Source organism: Trachemys scripta, chromosome 4 (assembly GCF_013100865.1).
Source record: "Trachemys scripta elegans isolate TJP31775 chromosome 4, CAS_Tse_1.0, whole genome shotgun sequence".
Classification (NCBI taxonomy): Eukaryota; Metazoa; Chordata; order Testudines; family Emydidae; genus Trachemys; species Trachemys scripta.
In genome coordinates, this window is record NC_048301.1 from 22,255,996 (window position 1) to 22,283,535 (window position 27,540).

At 40.1% G+C, this 27,540-nt stretch overlaps 1 protein-coding gene across 3 annotated transcripts in view; it reads right to left on the reverse strand.

The window, feature by feature from the left end:
* WDR20 (WD repeat domain 20) overlaps positions 1-27,540 on the reverse strand; it is a 65,809-nt gene that overhangs the window by 14,587 nt on the left and 23,682 nt on the right. For 2 of the 3 annotated variants that reach the window (XM_034767943.1, XM_034767942.1), the window contains exons 2-3: positions 15,901-16,083; positions 8,025-9,305 (exon numbers count right to left, since the gene is read on the reverse strand). In XM_034767943.1, coding sequence (XP_034623834.1) covers positions 8,025-9,305; positions 15,901-16,083 — 1,464 coding nt within the window. The remainder of the gene's footprint in view (positions 1-8,024; positions 9,306-15,900; positions 16,084-27,540) is intronic. The other variant, XM_034767944.1, reaches the window with a different exon arrangement.

The following is a 27,540-nucleotide window of genomic DNA, read 5'->3' on the forward strand; positions in this document are numbered from 1 at the left end:
CTACTGTTAAGACGGGTCTTTTTAGTGGAGGATTTTGCAGTGTTCTCTCTCTAATTCAAGTTGTTTCAGCAACTGTCCCTTGGCCTACCAAATGCTAGTCAGGCCTGCCAGAACATATACTGTGATTTCATAAAGAGGGCAGGACTGAAATAATATATTCATTGAGCATGCTCAAACTTTAAAATCATTTATCTTTTCATTCCCTATCCTGCAAATCTAGCAAAGGCATTAGACCTCAGTAAGGATATTCCAATCAAGTTCTGAACCAGACATATTTGCATTTTCTATTCAGAAGAGACTGCCTTTAAAAAACATTGAGTACCACAATTCTCAGTACTGATGGCATTTTGATTTTTTTTTTTAAATTCACCTTCACAAACTTACAGAACTTCTGAAATACCTTTTGAGGCTGAAGTAATGTGTGAAGACAAAAATTTATAATGCAGTTTCCAGATTATAGCAGCTGAGCCTGATAGATTTTTGAAATTCAGACTATCAGCTAATACTTGGTGAATATGAAATAAGGAATAAGATTAATGCCGATCAAAGTCACCATAGGGTTACAAATATTCTTATATGAATGAAGATAGAATTGATTAGAACCAAAGAGGGAACAATAGATAAGTTGGTGTTTTTCATTGAGAAACTGAAAAATGTGAAACAATGAATATGGTGGTAGCTAGGTGCTATATGGTATGCTGGATATATTAGGGCTTGTTTATACAATCACCAAGCTGCAGCAGCGTAAATCACGTCTTAAATGATTAAAACTAAACCAGTATAAAGCCTTGCTTGGACACTACCATCCAATTTTCAACTTGTTAGCTAGGCTTGCGCCTCTACGTTTTAAGATGCAAATTAAACCAGTAAGAGTATCCACATGCACAGTTGCATTGATTTAAATTTTTTAAGACCACAGTTTTAGTTAAACTGGTACAAACTTTGTTTAGATGAGACCTCAAACAGTAGCTTGCTCAGGTAAATGTTCAAGTGCTAAGATGAGGCTCTGAGCTACATGAATTTCTTTACTAGATCACATTAAAGGAATTCCTAATGGAGTCATAAGATCAGTTAGTGAACTGGTGTTAAAATGTTTTTTTGTTTTTTTTTAAAGGGCAAATCCTTTATGAACATATACCCACCATATAGCAGACTTCTTGAAAAGAACTGGGAGAAAGAGGGGTTACGGGAAAGCTGATGTTAAGCATTTTAAATAGAAATGACTGTATTTGTTTTGTTTCTTTTTAATATTTATTCATTTTATGGAAATTTTATGTTTGGTGCTGAAGTATCTACTTGCCTTTTCTTGTTTTGCTGTAGTAATGTCACATGCCTGAGTATAGTTTGTGTACTAGCAGGATAAAGTACCTTGTAAATGTGTGCAGCAGTAACACAAGTGATTCAGATGCAATTTTACTTCTGGTATATATTAGTGTATAGGGATATATTTCATTACTGAAGTGTATTTCCATCCTTGTGAGAAAAAGCAGACTACTAAAATTCCACTATCTATATATAATCCATGTAAAAACCCTCTGCCTCAGACATCCACAGAGATTAGATAAAGTATACAATACCTTAAGGGCTCTTAACACTTCGGTTTAGATATGACAGGCACCTGTGTCCAAGAGGCAGACTATACCTCATGAGTTTATGTATAATGTAAATGTATAACTGCCTTATTTATCTTCTCTAAAGCCTGCTGAAGCGCGCACATGCTTTTGCTGACAGGATCCTAATCCCACCTAGGCATGGGACCTAGTTTAGGAGGAAAGGACTCATATACTTAAGTACAGAGAGAAGCATTCTCTAGCCTTTTGAAACTAGAACTTTTGGCAAGATTTAGGTTATAGGTCAGGTCAAACAAAAGCAACCTGAGAGAAACCAAGCAAATTTAATTTTGAATAGAAACTGCAGCAGCCAAGAATATGCAAACTCTCAATCTGAAAAGAGTGCACGGATAGAAAAGAGTGAAGACGGATGTGCCACCTAAATGTGAACTTTCAAGGCAGACTAGAACATGATTACACTGACTATTTCCTTAAGGACTTTTGTGCAAGAGATATTTAAAAAGGAAAGTAAAAGCCAGGTTACAGCTGGGAGACATCTTTTACCAAAGTATCCATTATGACTGTAGAATAGGGGGAAGCCAGATTGCTTTCATATTCCCACTAATTCCTGTGGAACTTGTTTGACCAAACAATTCTCAATTACATGGCATTTGACAATCAGATGTTCCCACGGCAAGCCGTCAGGACGAATTTCACCTTGCCTCTCAGCATATGCTTTCAAAAGTGCTACCAGGCCCAGTCACATTAAGGTCATTCACTTCACTATTTCTTGAAGTGCCAGAAGACCATCCAGTGTTTAAATCCAATAATAAGGAAAGAAGCTTCTCCCATCAGAAAGCTACAGAGGAATCTCACCAACAGAGAAACTGATCTCTGCTTGCCAGGGCCCATGACTCTAGAACTTAGGTCAATGAAATAAGGAGAATTTGAAGGCCCTGCTAGAAAAGCCCTAACCTGAGAAACAACCTCCTGAATATCATCTTTGTTGATTGCTTATCTGAATAAACCTGGAACTCTAGTTTAAGGGATGGAGAACCTTGATGAGCTGTCCCCATGTATCTCTGATGGAAGTGAGTGGGCAGCATTTTACACCAGCCTAACTTGACTATCAAAGTCAATGTCAAACTTGGTCTGTTCTGGACCTATGATATTATTTATAGGTTGGAAGCACCTGAATTCTCTTCTCTTTTGAATAAAGCCCACATTGGTAGGGCTGTGAACTCAGTTTTGTATAGTAAGCCTCAAGGTCTACTTAAGGTTGTGATTGAGAGGCACAGCCTGAACTGGAATCCATAGGGGAAAGAGCTCCTGTAGAGTCCAAAGACAAAAATTCTCCATTCCAACTGCTGCTTGATGGATACACATTGACAGCCTAATTTACCAATGTCTGAATGACTAAATAGGAGTTGAAAATGATTTATTTCATTGTTCTCATATTTAAGGATTTTAAAAGAAAACATGTGAACCTTACAACATAGTTCAAAGTTAGAAGTGACAGATCGAATATCAACTTGAGAACAATTTCTGAAAGATTTACTCAAAAACTGCATGATTTAGTCAATCCCTTGAATTATAAAATGGCAGCTAAAAAGCTAGCAGTTTCACTGCAGCCATCTGTTCAGCAAGGTATGTATAGCATAGAGAAAAAACCTTTCACTCGGTACATCCCAGCTTTCAGAACTCTGATGTGAAAAGGACTATTGAAAATTATTTACATTTACAGTTCAGTCACACATTTTATTTAACGTCAGTATACAGAGGACAACCCCAGCAAATTTTGTAATGTCAAGTATTTAGTAAGGTTCTTCAGCTGTAACAGTGACAACAGAATAGCTAAAAAATAAGCAGTATGAAACAAACTTGAATTTTTAAAATTATAAATATACCAACAATACTTATTAAAGCTTAATTATTGCAACAGTTAATTTAACAATATTTCATGTTAGAAAGGCTCTATGAAATTTATTCAAGTTGTCAAGAAATTAGATGGAAGTGTAAAAAGGAAATACATATGAATTTTCTTTTGATTTGCACTCAAGATATAGTCAATACAATTTTGTACAGTATCACCTAACATATCAATCTTTAACAAACTCAAGTATACAGAATTGGTAAAAATGGAGGGGAAAAAAAATCTTGTTTTTAACTTTTACACCTAAGTTGTGCCACAGTAAATTAACTGACATGAAATTCATTATTGTAACATAAGCAGGCCAACAATTTTTTTCAGTATCAATTTAGTTGATTTAAGCTGCTACAGGGGCAGATGTATACACAGTCTCTTCAAGTACATAACCAAGTTTGAAAAAGGTGATAGTTCAAAACATGGGATTTCTGCAAGTATTTAGTAAAAGGCATGTTATTTCTTAACATGAAACAGAAACCCTCACCCATAAGACCTTTTATACAGGGTTATGATCTCTCCTGGCTTCACTGAAGTCACTTTGCCACACCTCCATTGTGCACACCTTGCTATACATTATCAAACCAGTGTATTAGTTTAAATTCACTCTGCTAATGAAGGTGTACTATATGTGCAATTTCATTTGCTACTATATGCACATTACAGGAAGCTTCAAATTGCACCTTGGTAACCTGAAATCATATAGCTGTGATTCAGTTTTACTGTAGAATTTACGCAGATACCGTTATCACATTGAAATAATTCTAATTTGATAGTACTTCAAAATACCAGTAATTGAACTTCAGTTGTATTGAAAAAAAATGCTTTTTTCCACTGAGGAAGAATTAATGTGTAGCCAGTGTTCCCACTCACCAAAGTATAATATATGAATGTTTGTTAAGTTCTTTTAGCAAAAACATTAGTCATAATTTAAGGATGTTATAATTTAAGATTTTCATGTACAATAAGAATCAAAAACATTCTAAATTTCATGTGCATTGTTTCACAAAATGGTAACGTATTTAGTCTGCCAGATATATACTGCCATTTCACTCTCCTTTGTAGTTTTGTCCAATCTTACCTTGAGCCCTCTCAGAAAAGAGAAATAAGTGGTAAGTTTCCCTTAAATTAAAACAAAGTGGTTGTACAAGATAAGCAGGTTAAATTTTAGTATCATTCAAATATTTAGATAATACAGTTTATTTTGTATTGAAATAACTTTAGTAATAAAATTAGTAATTGTAATTAGCTTCATTCATGCCCAGTAAAATAGTTTAAAGTAAAAGAATTATTAAATTCCTTTGCATGTAAATATGAAGCATTTTTACTGCATCTGTAGTATACGCAACTTGGCTTGAAGTAACTGGCAATGTGATTCATATGCAATTTCACTTTTCTAATTCTCTCCTATTTAAATTGTTTTCAGACATGTTAAGGGATAAGATGAAAGTTTCCATGACCTCAGCTAGGTTTTCCTAGGGAGCAATCCCCATGGCCAATCTGATGACAGTTACTTAACTAAGGAGAAAAAAAAAAAAAACACTCAAAAGTCAAACCCTCAAGAAGAGGGGACTAAAATTGTAGTTCCTAAAATGAGGGAAAGTGAAATTCGCAAGTGAATGGATCAGACTGAAAGGAAAAATTGTTCATTCATTTTTCAGACAGGTAAAGCATGCTTTCCCATCACCCCAGCCCAATTTGTTTTACTGATTTTGTAAATCTCTTGCACTGCTTTTGTCCAAGAGTTAGTATGTTCATTTTAAAAAAGTGTGTTTGGATCACATACTTTACAAGAATAATGTAGTCAATAAGAAAGCTCAAGGTATGATGGGTAAACTGAAGTAATTCATAAAACTTGTGCGTAGGCTGTATGGGGCTGGGATGGCAGTGCATCATTCTGGCCTAATGGAATCAAGGTTGAAGATCCATTTCTGGATTTTCAGGCAAGGCCAGTAGAGACAAAAACACTGTGGGCAAGAGATTCAATAGGTCTAAAATGAGGAAGACCACCCTACGCCTGGTCGTTGGTGCTTTCATGGCTCTTCCAAAAAGGAGGCAAATGAGAGGGAAAGGTAGAGATGGCTCACTGGCACTGATGCTTTCTACTGAAAGGTTAGTTTAATTTTCTGTTCAGTCTTTCTTTGGGTTGGTTATGGTTGGCACTCAACTGAGGCTGTTTCTGAGGCAATGATGGAAGAATTTTTTTTTAGCACAAAAAAGTGGTAGGGAGGGCAGTCTTCCAGGACTGTCAGGAACCCAGATAATGGGAGGAAGACAGAAGATAGCAGCTTTAAACTCCAAAGTGACAGACTTAGCCAAGGATAAAACTACTGGCAATATAGAAATGTGTGGTATATAGCCCAGAAGTGACACGTTACCATCAGTGTTTTTATACTTTGACCATTCTCGTTAAATATGCATAAAGTTATTATAAGTGCTCTATCCTATAAACCAAAAGATGCTTATCTTTCTGGCACAGATACTTCCCCATCAAACTCCTGTAAACATGCCACTAAAACTTAGTTTAAATAGCAGAGTGAACTCACTGTAAATGCAAATGAAGAAATCAGAGAAACAAGTCCATTTGAAAAATATCTTTCTAGGGAAGTAAATATATCCTAAATAATATGGCATTTACATCAGTGTGCAATATATTAATTTTGAAAGATCGTGATAACTTCAGCATGAAAATGACTTACCTGTAATTAAAGTTTTCCATATTAGCCAAATACATAAATCCTGATTTTGGGTACTGCATACTCTATATCTGAAATATTTGAGATGATGTATTTTCTAAATCAAAACCATCAATGTACACTCAGCAGTTTAAGGAAACCTAATTTATAAGTTCATAGAAAGAAAATGTAAAGGGGTAGTGTTTGGTAATACACACGCAGTCTGGGTTAACATTTATGCAAAATGGCAATATTCTACTCCAGAAAGCTGAGACACTGATACACATGTTTAAAGTTACTTTCATAAGAATGTTTGTGACTGGCACTGATTCACAGAAGTTAAAGTAGTTCCAGTGTAATGCAGTTTCACTATGTTGAGTTAATGATTCTCATGTACTAAATATCTTTAAAGGTAAAGTAATGCCCTTTCCCCCACCTTTAAAAGAAAGATACACTATGTTCAGACTTAGTCGACCTAGCCACTAAGTGTGCACAGATGCTGAGTGGAAGGGGTTCTCAATATGTGCATATAATAGGACAGATTTGAGAACCAGACTGGAGGAGCTTTTTCAATATGTGCTAGAATCACCACTTATTTTTTTTTTTACAAAAGGAATAATTCTGATAATTCATTCTGAGACTTCCTTGCAACAGAAATCTGAAGATAGTTGTGGTGTATTTTAGTTTTCTGGAACACAGTGGTTGCTCCAACTACAAACATGACTCTAGAGAATCAAGTAGTTTAGGATTAAGGAACTACATATATCTATATTGTCCAATTAGGAAAATATTCAAATAATTTAAGACCAATACTCCAGGAATGCAATAGCCTAATGAGTGCTGCATTTTTACACAAGCCCCTGCTGGTTCTCAGAACTGTATTTCATCAGAGAATGTTAAACAAAGCTATCTTGGCATAGAAGGTGCTTGAGGTTATAAATTGGCAATTAGTTTTAGAAAACACAAGAAAACAAATTTGCCATGCAATGGACAAGATAAATATTGTATTCAAGATTAAGAGGCTTTTACAAGGGAGGGTAAAAACCCTAGAAATGTGTTACCTTAAATTGATAGACATGATTGCCTGAAAGAAACCCACTAAAAATTCTTTTTTGCCTGCATACTTGACTAGTAAAAATGACACTACTGGACCAAACATGAAGCTGTTTATGCAGAATTTTTTTTTTTTTTTTTAAACTGTGGCCACGATTCTTCTCATGATAATGAGCCCTATAAAAATTAAGATCTTTATACAGGTTCATAAAATCTCATTAGTAATGTATTATGCATTTAGGACTGATTCACAATTTCAGGCAAGATACTGCAAATTATTCCCAATATGGTCAGCAGAGAGTTTTAAAAAGTTTGCTCACAAGTTGACTGACATTTATTAATATTCCAGAAATCCATAAAAAGGTAGTGTTAAACACTTAAGTTTTCAGATGGGATACCTAAATTCTAAAAAAGCTAGCATTTCATGGTAGACTCAAAGCAGTAGTATTTCAAAACACAGGAAAACGGCAGCACAGGAAAGTGTGTGAATAACTAATATTGTTATTTTAGTGATTGAATACTTTTAATCTAGTTTTTAAATCTGTCTTCACCATGTGTTTATACTAAAAAAGTTTGAAAATATAGGAACACAAACTTTGGATATACAGTATTTCTCTGGTTGGAAGGCAACTAAGAAATGTACCCCAAGACACTTCAAATCATTCAGAAATATGGCATGCAGTATCCAAAAGTATGGCTCTGAGGAAATAACCTTTTTACATTAAGCATAAAGAAATTTTATATCCAATAATCAGGTATATTGAGAAAACTACCTATTCAAAGTTCTAGTTCTTTGATGCAGCATTAAGGATTAAAACTTACCACTTTACCAGGCCTTGCCCATGTGCAAATAAATCCCTCCTGACAAGCAGTGACTATACAGTCTTCAAGAAAAATTAACACAGTCAGTCTTTCATGTGCTATCTTTTTACAAATAAGAGGCTCTAACAAGGGAACATCTTCCATTCTGGGACAGAGAGGTGTTCCCAAAGTTTTAGCTGGGTCCGTTTTGGTTTTAGTAACTAGGTTCAGTTTGTCACTGCTCTTGCTAGATATATGTCCCATGCTATGGTTTCTCTTGTGATCTTTTTCATGGTGTCTTTCTTTCCGATCATGTAGCGATAAGGTTGCAAACTTACTAACACCAGCAGCAATGGCACCATCCATGACACTGCTTTTACTGCCAGCATTTGAGACTGCAGAATGTGGAAGGCTGTTTGACCGTGGAAGAGGAGGGGGTACTGAGTTTCCAGGTGTTGTGATACTGTTTCCATTACTTCCTGGATTATTTCCACCACTTCCTGCAGGTGGACTTGTGGCATTCATAACATTTGTGTGTGTCCTTGCTCTTGATAGAGGTTGGTGAGGGAAGAGAATATCTTCTGTAAGGTCCCACAAACAGAGTTGTGTGTCTTGGCCTACAGAACCAAACCTATATGTAACACTTACTGGACGACTGTCTGTAGAGTTCCTTTTTGATAACCTAGATTGTGTACTATTTGCTCGATCCCTACCAAAATGAAGGTGGTCTTGGAAATCCTCATCACTACCACTAAATTCCATTGGGTCACTCTCTTCTACACTAGTGGTATATGGGTCAAATGCCACAACACTAACCCATGATTTATGTCCGTGGCCTCTAGCTATTACTCGACAGTCCACAAAAGACCAAACTGTTACCAAGTCATCCTCTCCACCTATTACAATGTATTTCCCATCTGGGCTCCAACACACACACAGTAGTCCCCCAAAGTAGCTTTTCATTGTACCATGCAACTCCACTGAATCGAAGTTAAACACACGAAGAAAGCCATCTTGGCTCACACACGCCAAAAATTTCCCATCGGGGGAAAAAGCAAATTCATTCAGGGCACCTTCGCCTACGGTCCATTTAAGTAGAGGATTTCTTGTGGATTTACTCTTGCAAGTGTGGACTGCAAAACTTTCTCCTTGCTTAAGTAGCTGGTAGTGTGGGGCTGTGGTACCACAAGTGTGCTCCACATTATATAAGTACATATTTCCACTGGAATGAGCTACTAGGAAAAGGCTTTCCGAACCTGGTACCCATTTTACACAGGTTACTCTGGACTTGTCTATTAGTCTCTGTGAAAAACAAAGAACAAGATATGCATCAGAAGAGTGATAGTTTTACAGTTTACATCTATTAAAATAAAATTTGACTGAATTTTGAATACTGTCAAACTCCTGACAGTTATAAAGTGCTGTTATTTGCAAAAGAAGCTCCAGTCAGCTTAAGATAGGCAGTTAGGAAGAGGAGGAATTACTGTTTAGGGAAAAGGGTGCTTTTATTCTTTCTGGTCCAATTTTTATCAATAATAAATCTCTCTCAGTAACTAGGCCAATTTGTTATAGATCACAATTTAACATTCTTAGATTTACCTCTACAAGCTCAGCAAAAACAAGATAGGAGCCAAAGAACACGGTCTCAAAAATAGTATGCAATCTGTGTGAATAGAAGTTATTCACCTACACTCTATATTAAGCTTATATTTAGTTAGAAATCAAAACAAAGTTAAGACCAGAGTTCAGATTAAATCCCAAAAGCCACACATGGGATTGCCCTCAAAAAAAGGCAGCTTTAGGAGCCCAATGGAAGATTCTAGAGTTACTAAAGTCTGCAGTGAACGTGTGCCAAGATATATACTATAATTACCTTCCTCTGACTTACAATAACCAAATTCCTAGAGGTGGATGGAAAATTGATGGCTTGTTAAGTACTGGTCAGAGAATTTAAATCAGAGCATCCCTTTTCCAAGTTACCCTTCACATATCAGAGAAACATAGAAGTCCATTAGATCATTAGGGAGGTGGTGGAATCTCCTTCCTTAGAGATTTTTAAGGTCAGGCTTGACAAAGCCCTGACTAGGATGATTTAGTTGGGAAATTGGTCCTGCTTTGTGCAGTGGGTTGGACTAGATGACCTCCTGAGGTCCCTTCCAACCCTGATATTCTGTGATCGCCATCTGTACAACAAGCAGTCTCATTTAAAGTATTAAGTACTTCCACAAATCGAGAGACAATGAGTGACCATGTGTATTAAATATGCATATGTATGATATTTTGAGTGTCTTAGTGCTGAAAAAATTGAAAGCTGCTTAGCAAATTTCACCTGGCTGCTTGAGCCTGCTAGTCCAGCCATGGTGCCCAATAGATATTTGTAAACTCTGAGCTGATCCATCACGCTGCCCACCTGACCACCCACACCTCCAATGTGATCTAGGGCAGAAACAAGCAACAGCAGTAAATAAGTGAAAGTATTATGGGCCACAGTTTGTAGGTTGAAAGAACAGTTGAGATATACAAAAAGTCAAGATTGCAATAAGTAAAAAAGGAGTTCCCAGGGAAACATAAAGGGACTGACTAGCTGTAAAGTGCACTTAGCTATTTGTCAGAAGAAAATTAATTGAAGGATGAGGCAGTAGACGTGTATTTATCTACCACACTGAAAAGCAGCAGTTAAATGAACATTTCAAGCTATGCTTTGAAGCACTTCTATTGCTGTCAACCTGAGGATGAAAGCCAAAATCTGTATGCCAAGTACTTATTATGGACTACCAAAAAGAGGAGTTCAAAATGATTTAAAGATTCAGAACAGTAACAATCTAGCAAATTTCTTCTGAAATAAGCATCTTCAAATAGCAGTTTTGCTCGTTTTTTGTGGTGAACTAAAGAGTTGGTTTGTGTGCTAATTATTTTAATTGTGGTAATTGTTTTGTTGTTGGCCAATCATGCCTCTATTGTGACCCTAACAAAATATTAGAGAATTAACTTTACTAAAAGTATGATGCTAGGAAACTGGATCAATCCTGCCTGCCACAGGCCACATCTGTCCTCTAGCCATGGAATAAGTACTGAGATGGCAAAATGAAAGCACTCTCACACTGCTCTATTAATGTGGCCCAAGAATGGGCAAGAGACCCCATCTACAGGGGTGAATATTATTCAACATTTATATTACACTAGCACCTGAAGGCCACAACCACATTAATGGTAGGTTTTGTACAGAAACAGATGACAATTCCTGCCCCCAAAAGCTTACAATCTAAGATGACAAGACATAATAGGTGAATGAGAAACAAGTAGATTGAGGTGGAGATGTGGATGACAAAAGATAACAAAATGGGAGGTGCACAAATCTTAGTGAGCGATCACAGCTTGCCACCTGCTTAACCATCAAGGTTGCAGTTTTCTGTATGCATTAGGAAGAGCAGAGTTGAGGGAGAATTGGAGAATAAGGTGATGGGTTTATGGATTTTTGACTGGAAGCCTTTCCAATTCACAAGGTACAGCATGGGAGAAAGCACTAAAATGCTTGTGGGAGAAACAGAAAATTGTGGCTGGTAACATTCGCAGAGAAACTGTGCTATAAAACAACAGGTTGAACAGGTAGAGTGAGGCTAAATTGTGGAGGGCTTTGAAACCAAGAAAAAGTCTGCATTTGATACAGTAAATGAAAGAGTCAGTGGAGGGACTTAAGAGGGTAAAAGGCGGGAAGGTAAGACAAGCAGATAATCCTAACAGCCACATTAACAGACTTGAAAGGGGACCTGGTTACAGGCAGAGAAGCTGGAGAAGGAGATTAAAGAATTTGCTCAGAAGTTTGGTGGTGTGGGTAGAAGGGAGAAGTTGGATCTTGGAGCTGTTGTGCAAGGAGAACCTGCAAGATTTCAGACATGGCTTTAATGTGTGGGTCGAAAGAGAGGGGAGAATCAAAAATAATGCATAGACCACAGGCTTGATAGTTAATAGTTCAGTTGCCCAACCAGAGGGTGCTGTAATTGGACTACAGACTTGTCCACTGGAAATAAGACCACCACCAATTAATTTCACATACAATTAAGGCTAAATTTTCCATCACTACAAAAATGGACTGGATTTGAACAGCCAACCAGAAGCAAGAGGTTCCATAGTCTACTCCTAGGGGAATTCTGCACCAGTGCGCATGCACATAATTAATGTCTGGTGTGAAATTTTTCCCCCACAGTAGAAAGTACATTCTGCCCAAGAAGTGCTGCAATTCCACCTTTCGCCCATCAGAAGCAGCTGTGGCCCCAGAACAGCTGGCTGACCAGCAGTAACAGCTAGCAGCCAACTGTATTCGTTACAACAGCCTGCCAGTGGAGCCAGGTTAGGAGGCAGAGTGGGGCACACAGGGCTGCTATGGGGTCACAGATTGGGGAGCAGGCTCAGTAGCTAGTGAGGTGACAGCATTGAGCCAGGGGCTGCATGGGAAGGGGGTCTCTGGGCCACATGGGGACAGGGGCAGATGTGCCTGACTGAATGGGAGAGGCTCGGGGTCAGCCAGGGTCTGCATGGGGAAGGCTCCCCAACACCTTAAAAACCCCTGCCCCCCCCAAAAGAAAGTTCCATATTTCTCCCACCCACACCTAACAACTCTCCAGTTCACTCCAAAGCTCCTCTCCTCTCCCTCAGCTCCTCCATTACCCCGTGACTCCCCCAAGCCTTTGCACTGCTTTTAAGGGGTGTGGAAATACATTTCTGTATTGTAGTTTAAATGAATTACTCAAAGTTCTGCAGAAAGGAATCTGTCAAAAAAAAAAACATTTCCTGAATCTTTGAGAGTCTGTCTGTTTTGTTACAGACATACTTGCTTTCAGTTATTTTGAAATAAATTACCAAAATAATTGAAACTGGCATGTTTATATTGTGTTATTTGGACAAATAAAATATGCAGAATTTTAAAATATTGCATGCAGAATTTTTAATTTTTTGGCACAGAATTCCCCCAAAAGTAATAACCTCTTGAGCCTTTCAAGTCCCTACGTCTTGCATATTCCAATGATTTTATATTTTATATTTTGATCACAAAGTAATAGGACTGATTTTATCTTACTGAACTTGTTTCATTAGGCAACTATGACAGTAAAGATCTGGGATATCAGCAGATTACTTTACTAATCAGTTATTTGTCAGAAGGAATCTACCATCTTGATTGCTTTAGGGCAGAGGAGATTGCCTCTTTTTTTAAAAAAAGAGGCAGTAATATTTTGACCACTCACCCAAGTGCTTTCAAATTACTGGTGACAACAACTGTATTTTGCAAGAGATACAAGCCTGGGCAAGTCTTGAACTGGATGCAAACATTTCCTAACTCTTGCGTGTGTCAAGGTGTCAATTTGTCTGCCCCTTGGTGGCTCCCAGATTTGGCAGCACTAGCTGAGGAACCTATTACAATTAAAACTACCAGGATTAGAGAACAAGTTAAAGTCTATACTTCGCTACACTGCTAGTTGCAGCCAACCACACTTCAGCTTGAAAAAATTGTGGTTAATTAATGGTGGCAATTTTAAGATTTAAAGGTTAGCACAGGCAACCAAACTTGTCACTATTAGCTGCATTTCCAATCTCTGCTACTGCTAGTATTAAGTGACCTCCTCTGCAATAAGTCTTTTGTTTTTTTTTTTCCAAATACCATCTCATTTGTTTATTGCCTCAGTGGCATGAGAGGCGATTCATTTCACTTTAATGGAACTAGTTATTGTGAAATGGGGAGAGTGTGCCAAACTGTTTGAATGCATTTATCAACTTTTATTCTATGCTTACCATATATACTGGCAAAAACTAGAACTAAATTCACCACCAGTGCACCTTCACCTTTTAGAAAGAGTCATGTAGGTAGAACGCAGGCTTTGTCATGGAGTTGGCTTACTCATGGTTAGACAACATGGGTTATGTCTGCACGAAGTCTCCATTGATATTATCACCATTTCCTCTACATCAATGGGTAAAGCTAAGATTTTATCACGGTTATTTTTAGTAAAAGTCACAAACAAGCACAGGCAATAAACAAAGCCCTGGGCACATGGTCCCCGGGTGAAGCCACCGAGCAGGGGTGCGCGGCCCCAGCTGCGGCCCCTGGAGGAAGCCTCAGGGTTGAAGCACGCGGCCCCCACCAAGCACGCAGGGCCGGACTTTGGGGTGGGATGTATGGGCACCTGCCCAGGATGGCCCACCCAAGGGTGCGCCATGCACAGGGTTTGGATTTCCACCTGACCCACTGCCAAGAGGCAGCACGGCAGGGAAGCGAGCAGCTGAGTGGGGGCGGGGGGTAACCTGAGCTGCAGGGGGCATTTAGACGACCTGTCATCGGAGCCAGGTGATTCCTCTGGAGCAGGGGTGCCATTCCTCCACCCTGCTCCACATGTGCAGCTGCTGCTGTTCCTGTCCCCCTCCACTGCCCACTCATCCCTGGAGTCGCCCTGGACTGGGAGTGTCCTCCTTTCTGCTCTGCCGGGGGGGAGGGGAGAGCGGCGGCGCAGCAGCAGGGTGTCCCCCTCCCCCCTATGTACCCGATTTCCACTAAGCTGGGGTGACGGGGCAGAGGGAATCTGTGTGGGCTGCTGCCTCTCTGGGTCCAGAGCTGCTGGCATCTGCTTGTGTCTGAACAAGCCTAGTTCAGGCTCCTGACCCAGAGTGCTTTCTTAAAGAGACAGCGCACTCAGGCACAAACACACTCCCTTCAACACAACACAACACACACAGTCCCCACAACACACACACCAGGGTTGCCTGCATCCAGGTCACTTCCTCACCTGGGCTGTGCTGAGGCATCAGGAGCTGCTGCTCTCTTGCACTCCCCTTACACAGCCCACAGGGAAAGTGACCTGGATGCAGGAAACCCCGACATCACTCTTTTTGCACCCCTCCAGCCCCCTATGGCTGCGCGGGGCAGACAAGCATCCATCCGGGGAATTCAAGTGCCGACAAGGTCACAGAAGTTTGCCATTATGTCAAACTAACAAATTTNGGGAATTCAAGTGCCGACAAGGTCACAGAAGTTTGCCATTATGTCAAACTAACAAATTTATGTGAAAGTGATAAAATTTCAGAGGCTACTTGTGCCTTTTCTAAACTACAGCTCACACCAATGCAGCTGTACCAGTGGTGAATTATAGGTCCCATTTTTTCTAGTATAGACAAAATCATAGTGAAGCTTCACTCTGCTGTACATTGGTTTCTACCAAAAGGCACCTTTAAGTGGTGCATTCCAAGAAAACGCAAACTTTCCACACTCAGCGAGACAAGGGGAATTGGGGAGAAGATGCAGGAAGTGGAAGAGGAAAGAGTAAGGAGAATTTCCCTCTCCCGATCTAGTTGTAGCTGCTCCTAGAAGTGTGAAGAGGAACTAGATAGGTCTAAAGCAGCACCCTACTGGGAATTAGACTGTTTTCAAGACCCTACTCTACAGCTGTCAGTGGGGATGGGGGAGATGGGCCTCCCACCAATCCCAAGTTGAGCCAGGCTAGACCTCTTTTCAGGCTGTCTAGAATAAGGCTTTTGATTGCTAGAGTTAATTGCAAATTCTAAATTCAAGTCATTTGGCAATTATGCTAGTTGTGCAGCCATTCAATGACCACGTGTTACCATACACAAATGTTTGTTTCCGTCTGTGGTTCACCCTTGAACAAAATGTTTGTGGAGTGTCTACAGTAGCATTTACATTCATGCTAGTTAATTCAAGTAAACAGGCAATCAACTAACTAGTTACAATACAACCATAACTAGTCTAGACAAAACCTATACGATTTTTTGGTGAAAACACACCTTATAGTGCAAGAGTTCATGTATTTTTAGTGGCAATCTTTGAGCTTACTTACATAATAACTTTTTAAAATAGGACATGTTTCCATGCAAAAAGATCAAGATTCCTACTTACTTCCTCATTAAATAATTTGCTAGTTTCTTTTTTAATAGGGTCTATAAGTTGGACCTGGCCTGCAGAGAAGCCCACTAGTAGAGAGACACTTTCTGCTGTGGCTGTTAAGTGATTGAAGTCATGACACGTAGGTTGCGTTCCTTTGTATATCCTTTTGTCTATTGGTTTACTCAAGTCAGCAGCCTGCAAAAAGAACAATGAAAACAAAAATTAAGATAGTTTATCATAAAAAGTTTATACATAACAGACTAAATTCTATTAGTGAACAAGTTTGCTGTATGTAGCAAGATGATCAACAAATGTAGTGAAGTTATAAAGCAACTTTAAATATTAATCAATTTGGCTTTAGTAAGTTACCATTGCTGTGTGAACAAAAGGTGAGATGCTTTCAGCAATTTAACACACACACACACACACACAGGCTTATCTATTACACATGTCTTTCAGTTTTACTAAATACTGAATCATGTCCACCCATTGTGCTTACACTACATCCCACATGAAGATTAATGACACTCAAAGAATAATATCTAGGATCCAGCCTCTACATAGCCACGTTTCCACCAGGGCTCCTTTGAGAAGGGATGCTCTGATGGACAGGGGAAAAGGTCTCCCCACCAACTTTTCTGGCAAAAATTTTCCCATATACAGTAACCTCTCACTTAAAGTCATCCTAGTTAACTTTGTTTCGCTGTTACATTGTTACATCAATTAGAGAACATGCTTGTTTAAAGTTGCACAATACTCCCTTATAACGCTGTTGGCAGTCGCCTGCTTTGTCCACTGCTTGCAGAAAGAGCAGCCCATTGGAGCTAGCTGGTGGGGGCTTGGAACCAGGGTGGACCAGCTGCCCACCCTCAGCCCTAAGTTCCCTGTGCGGCAGCCTCCCAGTAGGCTACCAATTGCCAGCAATTCAGCTGTCACTCCCCCCACTGCCATGTGCTGCTCCTGCCCTCTGCCTTGGAGCTGTTCCCAAGAGCCTCCTGCTTGCTGTGCCGGGGGGGAGAGCACGGCAGCGCAGGAGAGGGGAGCTAATGTCAGGGTGCCCTCCTCCCCTCTGCTTACCCCATCTCTATAGAGCAGGGGGGGACATGACAGGGCTCAGGATGGAGGGAGCTGGCAGCAGCTGCTGCCTCAAACTTGCTGATCTACTTAAAAAGACAATGTACTTAGTGGAGTCAGCATCCTTAAAGGGGCAATGCACATATATCTCTCTCTCTCACACACACACACACACACACACACACACACGATGTGTGTCTCTGTTTCTGTCTGCCATGCTGTCTCCCCTCCCTCCATTTGTGCTGTCTTGTAGAGTGTGAGGCTACATTAACAACAATGTGTTAACCCTTGAGTGTTCAGCCCAGTGCTAGTTCATCATTTAGCACTACGGCATTCCCTGGGAAATATCCCACCCTCTGACTTCACCACCTCAACCAAGCTTCACAATCATCATTACTGTGTACAGTATTGTTTGTTTAAAAACATAGTGTGTGTGTGTGTGTACATACATATACACACACAGTGTCTTGTCTGGTGAAAATATATAGTCTTGTCTGGTGAAAAAAGTTTCCCTGGAACCTAACCCTCCTTATTTACATTAATTCTTATGGGGAAATTGGATTCGCTTAACATCGTTTCGCTTAAAGTCGCATTTTTCAGGAACATTACTACAACGTTAAGCAAGGAGTTACTGTACTTGTTGTTAGGCAGAGTTGTGTGTGGTACAGATTACAGCACAGGAAACATTTTTAGCCAGCAGATCTCCTAGGCCATTTCTACACTAGTGAACTCTGGAGCCACTTTGAGCTCCTTATCGCACTCTTCAATATTTGCTCCTACATAATCATATAGAAACTAGACTGTTAAGTTTTCAAACAAGCACTTTCATGCTTTTTCACATTCTGCCCCACGTGCTTGTGAGCAGTTCCCTGTAAACTCACTCATTACCCTCCTTCAAATCCTTCCTTTGCTGTGATGCCTATAAAAAACTTGACAATAGTTGGTTGCTGCTGGGCTGAGATCACAGCTACCATGCTAACAAATATTGTCACATTGTTTACTTGTACTCAGTCACGCCTGAATTCATCTTTGCCTCTTGTCTTACACTTAAGATTGTATGCTCTTCAGAGCAGGAACTCTCTTTGTTCTGTGTTTGTACAGCACTTAGCACAATGGAATCCTTGTCTGCAACTTGGGCTCCTAGGTACTATGGCAATACAAGTAATTCACAGGGTTTTTGTATGGTGCCTATACCATAAAGATATTTGTAGGAGAGACTATTCTCTATCATTGTTCTGTACAATAAGAATCTCATATAGTCTATACACACACTGTCTGGATTACTGGGACCTTAACATTTTTTCTGGAGGAAGAAATGGATCTCCCATGACCCTTGGTAAATAAAAGGGCTCAGGCTGGCAAAGAAAGTTAAAGGCATGGAGTAGTTTCCATGTAACAGACTGGAGACATTGAGACTATTTAATTTGTCTCCCCTAAAGTCTCTTTTCTGTCCTGGAAGACTGATTGTCATTTCATTGTTCTCTGGCTCTATTACAAGATTCAACAGTAAAAGATGAGCAGCTGAAAGAATCTATTTTAAATTGTTTTTAAAAACCTTCTCTTTACACCCATTTCACTTCAAGATAGGATACTGATCGAGCAACCATAGAACACAAATGTAAATCTGGACGGGACCTCAAGAGCTCATCTAGTCAAGCCCCCTCTACTGAGGCAGGCTCAAATATACCTCTAGACCATCCCTGACAGGTGTTTGTCCAACCTGTTCTTAAACACCTCTAATGATGGGGATTCTACAACCTCCCTTGAAACCCTGTTCCAGAACTTAACTATCCTTATAAAGTTTTTCCTAATATCTAACCTCAATCTCCCCTGAAGACTTACTTCTCGCCCTACCTTCAGCAGACATGGAGAACAATTGAGGAAGGAGGTCCATGCTAGAGATTCAGCACATCCATGCCTTCAATTAAGATATGAAATCATACCACATCCTCAAAGTTAGATGCAGTTGGGGGCTTCAAGTTGACAGGAAAGTAGCTGTCCCTTTACACTTGTTTCAGTGACACTCTTCTTGCCTTCATACTATGGAAAGACAGCTATTTAGAAGGTTCAGAACTTATGACAACTACAGGAATATTCATATTTGAGTTGGCACAGGTATATGTTGTAGTTATGTGACTTGCCCAAAAGGGCTTGTGCCCTTTTGATGTGCAAGGCCTTTAATTTTCCAGTTTATTTTACATGAAAAATCCAGCTCCAAACTTTGAGGGGGGGGGGGGGGAGAGAGAAACAGTTTCATCAGATCTCTAGGCCTTATAACTCAGAATAAAATTCTTATCCTTTTTCATCTACAAGGTCCATGCATCTGTTAACCAATGGAATTTTTATAGCAGCAACCCTTGGGGGGGAGGGGGTGTGTGTTAAAATGGGTATAGTTGTGTTTAAATTCCTCCTCCTCTACTGGGAGAGGATAACTTGTAGCACCCTCCGATTGAAGGTGATACCCATGGATACCTGAACATGCAGTTGTAAAATTGAGAAAGTATGAACGGACAACCAGGTGGCCACCCTTTCAAGAGAGGGTTATGTTGTTAGTTAATGGAGACAGACTGATTTGTAGGTTTCATGGATGCATCATCTCAACCACCTGAAATGGTAAATTTCAATGCTTTTCTTTACATCCTGATGGTAGAGAATATCTAGAGCACTGGACTCGTGAAAAGCCTGTGTGTGATTGATCTAGATATTGAGGGCTCTATAAACATCCAATGCATGTCCAAGCATCTCTGCTGGATGCGATGTTTTGGACAAAGAGGGAAGCACCATTTCTTGGACTGTGAAGAAAAAAAAATTAATTTTCGGGATAAAGATCAGGTCTGTTCAGAGAACCACATCATTGTGAAATGTGCAGTACTGTTCCTCAAGAAGGAAGCCCCCTACCTCTGATACCCTCCAGGTAGAAGTAACTGCTACCAAGAAAACCACCTGGAGACAAAATACATGGATACTTTCCCAAGGAGATCAAAGAAATGCAAAATCAGGGCATTAACAACCAAACTGAGGTCCCATGATGCTGTTTGATGAGTCTTAGGAGAATGAAGTAAAGATGCAACGTTGAGGAAATGCTCAAGATCTCAGATAAAGAGTCTTCTGGCCTTTGGAGGAAAGTATGCTATACAGTGCAGCCATTTTTTTCAGTGTTAAAATGTCGACACTGAAATCCCTGATCAGACCTTCCTGTAAGAATTCTAAAATCTGCAAACAGATGACAGAGGAGAAAACAGGGTGAATTTATTAAAATCAAAGTAATTTAAATCACCAATTTTAAACATAATTTAAATCAGGAAGCAGGAAATCTTAATTTAAATGATTGATTTTAATCTTTTGCATTTGTATTTATTTTTCTAAAGAAAATTGATTCTCACCGGTTAGTAATCATAAAAGCCATGTTGATTTGCCTTTAAACTAAATTTGGAACTTTTTACTAACCAGGATAACACTATCTTTTCACATTTAAGCAATTATATAGTTTTTCAGATTCTTAAATTATGTTAAAGGTTTTACTTTATTTTAGAAAATGGCAAATGATCATTTGATTTACTAGATTAATGTATTCATGATGTGTGTCAAGTTGCATCAGGATGGAAGTTGGAATTCAATCAAAATGCACAAAATAGTTTTCAACAGTTATTTAAATAAAGATGCTGAATACAGCAGAAGAAACCTAAGTTTATAAAAACACGTTTTGTATTTAAAACTGATTTACGAAACAAAGAAAATATCTGTAGTTAGTGAATTGTACTATTTCTAGTCACCATGTCCCTTCAGGGTTTTAGACCTACTAGATCTTATCCTCTCACACCTTTATTTTTATTCAGAGATTGGAAGAGGAAAACAAGATTTTCTGCTTTTTCATCTTCCACCTGGTTTCCCAACTTTGAATGAACTAATTATTCAATAAACGAAGAAAGTATTTTATGCACCTGTAGAAGAGGCATCTGCTGTCAAAGCTGGTTTAGCATGTCAGTAAACTCTGGTTCCAGGTGCATACTCAGCAACTTCTACCAGTTCAATGGTTTGACTTTAATACTTTGGCATCAAGCATATACTGCTTAAATATTTTTATTTAATTTAAATTATTGTAAAATTATAGTAAGTTTGGCCTTAAAATTGGATACAAGTTTCAAAATTAAATGTTTTATTTTCAAAAAGAAAAATGTATTTAAATAAAAAATGCAGTTTAATAAAATCAGTTTGTTTTTCTCATTAATTTTTTAGCCACTCAGAGAAAAGCAATGTTTCTTGCACTGCCCCTTGGACTTCCACCAGGTTCACAGAATAGAAAAAATTCGTGGAAGTTTTTCTAGATGTCAGCAGAGTGGAGATTACAGCTTCTGTATATCCCATGTCTCCTTCAAGATCATTCAAAAGCCACACGGTCTTCTGTACTCTGACTTATACATCAGTCCCATAGAAAGCAAATCCTATCTTAAAAGGGAGGACAACGAGATCAGACTGAGCCATGTTGAAAGACTGGAGAACCAGGGGTGCCTCAACCAATGCAGAGCCACTAATGTTACCAGTGCATTCTCCCTCCTTGTCTTCTGGTTAGTTTTGAGTAGCGGGGGGAGAGGAGGGAGGAAAGAGACAAGTAAAGACATACAGGAGGGCTACTGGCCACCTCAGGGAGCACCTATGCTTACTATCTTTGGATCTCTCTCTCTCTTTCAGGAGGGAAAGGAGGGGACCTTTCAAACCTGTTTACATCTGTAAGGACCCTGAAATTCCTCATTAGAAAGTGAAGCTTCTGGGTTCACACTCCACTCTGCTTGATGTAGCTGTTCGTTGCTTAGCCAGCTGGCAACCATTTTCCTCTTTGCTCCAGTATTTAGAGCTCTGAGGGACTGTAGGTTCTTCCTCCACCCAGAGAAAACTGTTGTTGGGAAAGCTCAGAGAATTCCCTAGTAAGGGCAGTACTCAAGACTCCCTGGACTTGATACTTCATTTGCCCCACACTGAATCCCTTGCCTGCATGTCCAGAGAGGGAGGCTTTGACCAAGCCTACACAGAGAGGCTCACCCTGGGAGAAAACTTTCTCTGCAAGATCTGGGTCCATGACAATAAATCCCAGAATCTGACACTCACTACCACACTCAACTGAGATTGGCGGGAACTGAAAACTTCCCTATTTGGGAAACGACATTGGTCAGCCAGTAGTCATACTTGCCTGAAAGATGATATAGCTATATCAAAAGAGCACCAAGATGATAGTAGAGTGTATATTTCCTTTTGAGCTACAAGGCCTTCTTACATTTTTTTGTTTTAATTTATTTAAGAAGTTTCCATGGCAGCTCCATTTACATTCAACGCACATACCTCCAGGTTACTCAATGGTTACCAATACCTGTCTTGCCTGGGATTGGCTTTCCACAGCCTCAGGCAAAGCTGGTGTTGTAACAATAAGCTCTTTGCTTACTGTAAATCTCAGGCTGTTCAGGGGGCACACTATCTCCTACCACAGCTAAGGAAATCTCTCTCAAAAGAAGGATCCCAGTCCAGAGGATCTTCTGATCTTAAATGACAGTGGGCAATATGGAGTGATCAGGCAAATTACTTGTGGAAGAGAGCTGACCCTGCTCCCTGGAAGATGAACATGAGGAGCCTCTCTGCACTTCTTGGGCCCTTTCTTGTTCCTTTCATAAAATTATAGCAATATAGGGCTGACCTTGAGAGGTCACCTAGTCCACCCATCTGCAACAATGCAGAACGAACAAAACCTAGACCATCCCTGAGAGATGTCTGTCCAACCTGTTCTTAAAAGCCTTCAGGGATGTGGATTCCACAATCTCCCTCAGAGGCCTATTTCAGAATTTAATTATCCTTACAGTTTTTCCCCCCCCAATATCTACCTATGGGCTTGTCTACACTGGCACTTTACAGTGCTGCAACTTTCTCGCTCAGGGGTGTGAATAAACACCCCCGGGAGTGCTGCAAGTTTCAGTGCTGCAACATGCCAGTATAGACAGTGCACCAGCGCTGGTAGCTACGCCCCTAGTTGAGGTGGGTTTTTTTTTTTTTTTTGAGAGCTGGGAGACCCAGCTGTTGCCGTGACTACACAAGCCACGTTAAAGCGCTGCCGCAGCACCACTTTAACATTGCCAGTGAACACGTGCCCTAAATCTCTCTTGCTGCAAATTAAGATCATTACTTCCTGCCCTATCTTCAGTGGATGTGGAAAACAAGTGATCACTGTCCTCTTTATAACAGCCCTTAACAAATCTGAAGACTTACCAGGTTCCCCTCCCCCAGTCTCTGCTCTTTTTAGAGCCTTTTCCCTTTGAAGGTTTTTGTAATACTTAACTAGAGGAAGAGTCCTTGCACTCCTGATTTTACTGGAAAAACTAAGCCTTAGAAGTCTCCTCTGTGAAGGAGCAACATTCTAGTCAGAATTGTAGCGTCTTTCCCCGATGTCTTTTACCTTTCCTTCCCAGTTTCTCAGGTTATAAGAGGAAAACAAGCATAATTAACCACTCATAGCCCAGCCAGCGAGTATACCATAACCTTACAGGGTCTCCACCCCCCCTTAGTTCTAGTACAGAAGGAAGTGGTTTCTATTTCTTAATATAATAATATAATCACTGAAGAGGCAATCTAAAGGGAACACTGCATCTGTTGCTGTGCTATAGAAATAACACTTGAAGTGAACACTTTTCAGATGGTCCCTAAGTGGGTTCCTTGAATTTTACTGGTGTTTCCAGACCCATTTGAGGAAAGAGCCAGGGAAGCCTTAACACAGCCATACTTTTTGCGTCACTGGATCCCATAGTGAGCCTGGCTGAGTTACATCAGGGCTCTCTCACAAAATCTGAGAGACCATTGCGGGAAGCAGTTCAAACTGGCTGAATGGATTTTCAGGGCTGTGACAACTCCCAGGTCAATGCCCTGATTGACAAGGTCTGGTTTCTACCTTCAAGGATCTACAAGTAGGGGCATATGGATCTGCAGACTTTCCCTGTGAAGAGACAGCTATGGAAAGTAAATTTAGAGACTTTTTAAATAGTGTTTTTGCTCTGCAGAAGGCCAGGTAAACCTTCCTGGAGGTATGGAGGCAGAACAAAAAATTGTCAGGCTCTTCAGTGTACAGTAACTCCTCATTTAACGTTGTTTCAATGTTACATCCCTGCTCAATTAGGGAATATGCTCGTTTAAAGGTGTGCAATGCTCCCTTATAACGTCATTTGGCTGCCTGCTTATAAGATTCTGTGGAAGAGCAGCGACTTTACAAGGGAGCATTGCACAAGTTCCTCTTCTCTGCCTCCTCCCCCTCCCTCTCAGCACTTCCCCCACCGCCAAACAGCTGTTTGGCAGCGCTTAGGACTTTGGGGAGGGAGGGCAGGAGCAGGGAAGCGCCGTGTCTCTGCTCCTCCCCCTCCCTCCCAGAAAATCCTAAGCACTGCTAAACAGCTGTTTGGCGGCGCTTACGACTTTCTCGGAGGGAGGGGCAGGATCGGGGAAGTACAGCTGTTTGGCAATGCTTGGGACTTTTGGGGGGAGGGATGTGGCGTGCTCCGGAGAGGAGGTGGAGTGGGGATGGGAAGAGGCAGGCCTGGAGCATTCCCGGCAAAATCCGAGACTGTTCTCTGGGTATGTTGCTGCTGCCGCTGCAAAGGTGCTTCCTAGCGTCCTTGTCTGCAGCGGGTTGCACCTGTGTGGGGTAAGCCAGGGGCACTTTCCGACCACAGAACAGTACTGTACAGTATACAGTATAATGCCTTTTGTCTGTCCCAAAAAAATTTCCTTGGAACCTAACCCCCCACGTTTATATTAAATCTTATGGGACAATTGGATTAGTTTAACATTTTCACTTAAAGTTGCATTTTTCAGGAACATAACTACAACCTTCTTAAGTGAGGAGTTACTGTATTTGATCACACCATTCCCTCTGTAACTTACAGCTCTATTTCTATTTATATAGATGCATGTAGGCTGACATCCCATTGGATAACAACTCTATTGATCTTACAGACAAAAGAGAAGACTTTATTCAGACTTCAAAAAGAAAAAAAAAAGGCCTACCTAAAGATCTAACTCAAGTGATAACATTGTTAAAGATTCAACATTCCCACCCCTTCAATTAAGGTGTAATCTAATATACACCTGACACACATTCCCCCTCCCAGAAGTTCTACAGCAAAATAAGGAAAACAATTGATATTCCCAATATTTATACTGTAAATACAAGCAAAAAAAAGCCTTTATATCATAGAGCAGTGAAAATACAAGCATAGTTTATAAAGTTCAATTGTTTAAACTGCGTTACAACTTTTTTAAACCTCTTTCAGCTGTGCCTCTCTTAAATTGAGATACATCAGGGCAGAGTTAAGATTGAGCTTCAAGTTTAATTTTGTTTTACACTTGACTCGATTTCCTCAGCTTGAAGGCTACATTAATGTTATTTTGCATAACTAGATACACTAATTTTGTTGTGTCTCACCTAGGTTATGAAAGGCTGGTTATGCCATAACTTTGAGAAAAGTGTTTCCTAGGGCTGGTCCACACTAACCCCCCAGTTCGAACTAAGATACGCAACTTCAGCTATGTAAATAACGTAACTGAAGTCAAAGTACCTTAGTTCGAACTACAAAGTACTTATCGCGGGTCCACACGCGGCAGACAGGCTCCCCTGTCGACTCCACCTACTCCTCTCGCGGAGCAGGAGTACCGGCGTCGACAGCGAGCACTTCCAGGATCGATTTATCGCGTCTAGACAAGACGCGATAAATCGATCCCAGAAGATCAATTGCTTACCGCCGAACCCGGAGGTAAGTATAGACGTATCCCTAGATTTGCAATGAGATCTGATTTAGGATTCTGATATCACAAAAAAGCTGCTAATCATCATATGTAACACGAAAGCAAACTTTTTAAAGTTTACTAGCTTTATTTTTAAAGAGAAGCCCCACTAGTAGCAATTAAATTTGTAAAATTTTACTTATACCCAACTCCTCAGATGTGGTGCACAAGTAGTTCAGTATTCAGAACAGCACATGATTAAAACTGGCTCATCTGCTTCCAGCTTATAAATGGAGATCTGCAAGTTTCAACTAAGACCAGAAATAAAAACAAACAAATTTGCCTTCAAATGGAGATTTAGACGGGGAAAGCAAGGAAAGAGAACAGAGGGAAGGGGGAGAGACAGCAAAGAAACTGTGGTGGCCTGCTTTAAAAACTACTATTTAAAAAAAATAAAACCTAAAGAATCAGGAAAATAGACCTAAGACTGAATCAGTAGGAGAGAATGAGAAAAACATGATATTAAGGTTTGCAATACAGCCATCCCCACCACCCATTTCATGACACTGCACTTCCCTGGAAAGTGTCCTGCAGCTCTTAATTTGTGTCAGATGCCCTGTGCTGTAAACCTAGAAGAATGAAGGCCCTGATCTTGTAAATACTGGTGTGTGCATAACTTTACTTTGCTTCAGTAACAGTTGTATGGGATGATTTTTTTCTAATAATGAAGTATTTTGAACAAGTTTAATCACAAAATACTGAACAAATGCCATCAACATTCACTCTAAACACAACAACTTCAATAGCATGTACATATCTCATCTCTCTTTTCACTCCAAACACTTTATTCTACTGAGCACTCGTTCCCCTGGACTATCTTTTCCCCACAAACAGAGCACAATTTATTATATATATCTTGTTTGTTAAAGATACCAGGGTGGATAAAAATCAATGATTAAAAAAAAAGTTTTTGATAAAATGCTTTTTGAGATAAAAACCTATCTAAAGATCGTTTTAATTAAGAAATTATAGCTCAGAGATATCTCATCATGGAATAGGGATTATAAATTCTAATTCTATTGTATGAGACAATACATTCATATAATATTTAAGAAAAGTTTTGTAAATGGAGTTCCAACAGTTCATGGATTAGGGATCCAATTTTATGGGGTTCCAGAGGCTTCTGTATAGATTTAGGTTAATCTACACAATGGGACTCAGTGCTCAGTCTAGAAGATACCATCAGAGATGCTTAGTTTTACAGTTCTCAAACTGTGGATTTGTGTCTCCAGAGAGAACATGCTTGTTAACAGCAAAAATGTTTTAAAATAAATACATAATATATAGAGGTGAGAAATAACAGACCTCAACCCTACTGTCCCTCTGCAAATTTGTGTACAGTCAATCCCTTACCTCTCTAAAAGTGCAAAGTTTCAAAAAGTTCAATGAATAGAAGATTGTTGGGGGTGGAATAGATCTGGACAAGGAAAAGAAGTCTGGAGATAAATGTGAGAAGGAAGGGATAGGCAGTAGAAACAAAAGTGAAACTGTTTGAGCAGCATATTCCAGAAGTCTTGAGGTCTTTGTGAGCATAGGTGCCGACTCTGTGGGTGCTCCAGGCCTGGAGCACCCACAGGGAAAAATTGGTGGGTGCTCTGCACCCACCAGCAGCTCCCTGCCCCGCTCCCTACCTCAGCTCACCTCCGCCTCCTCTCCTGAGCGCACCGCGTGCGCGCTTCCCCCCCCCCCCAACTCCCAGCACTTGCCACCGCAAAACAGCTGTTTCGCACAGCAAGTGCTAGGAGGGAGGGGGGAAGAAGGGGAATG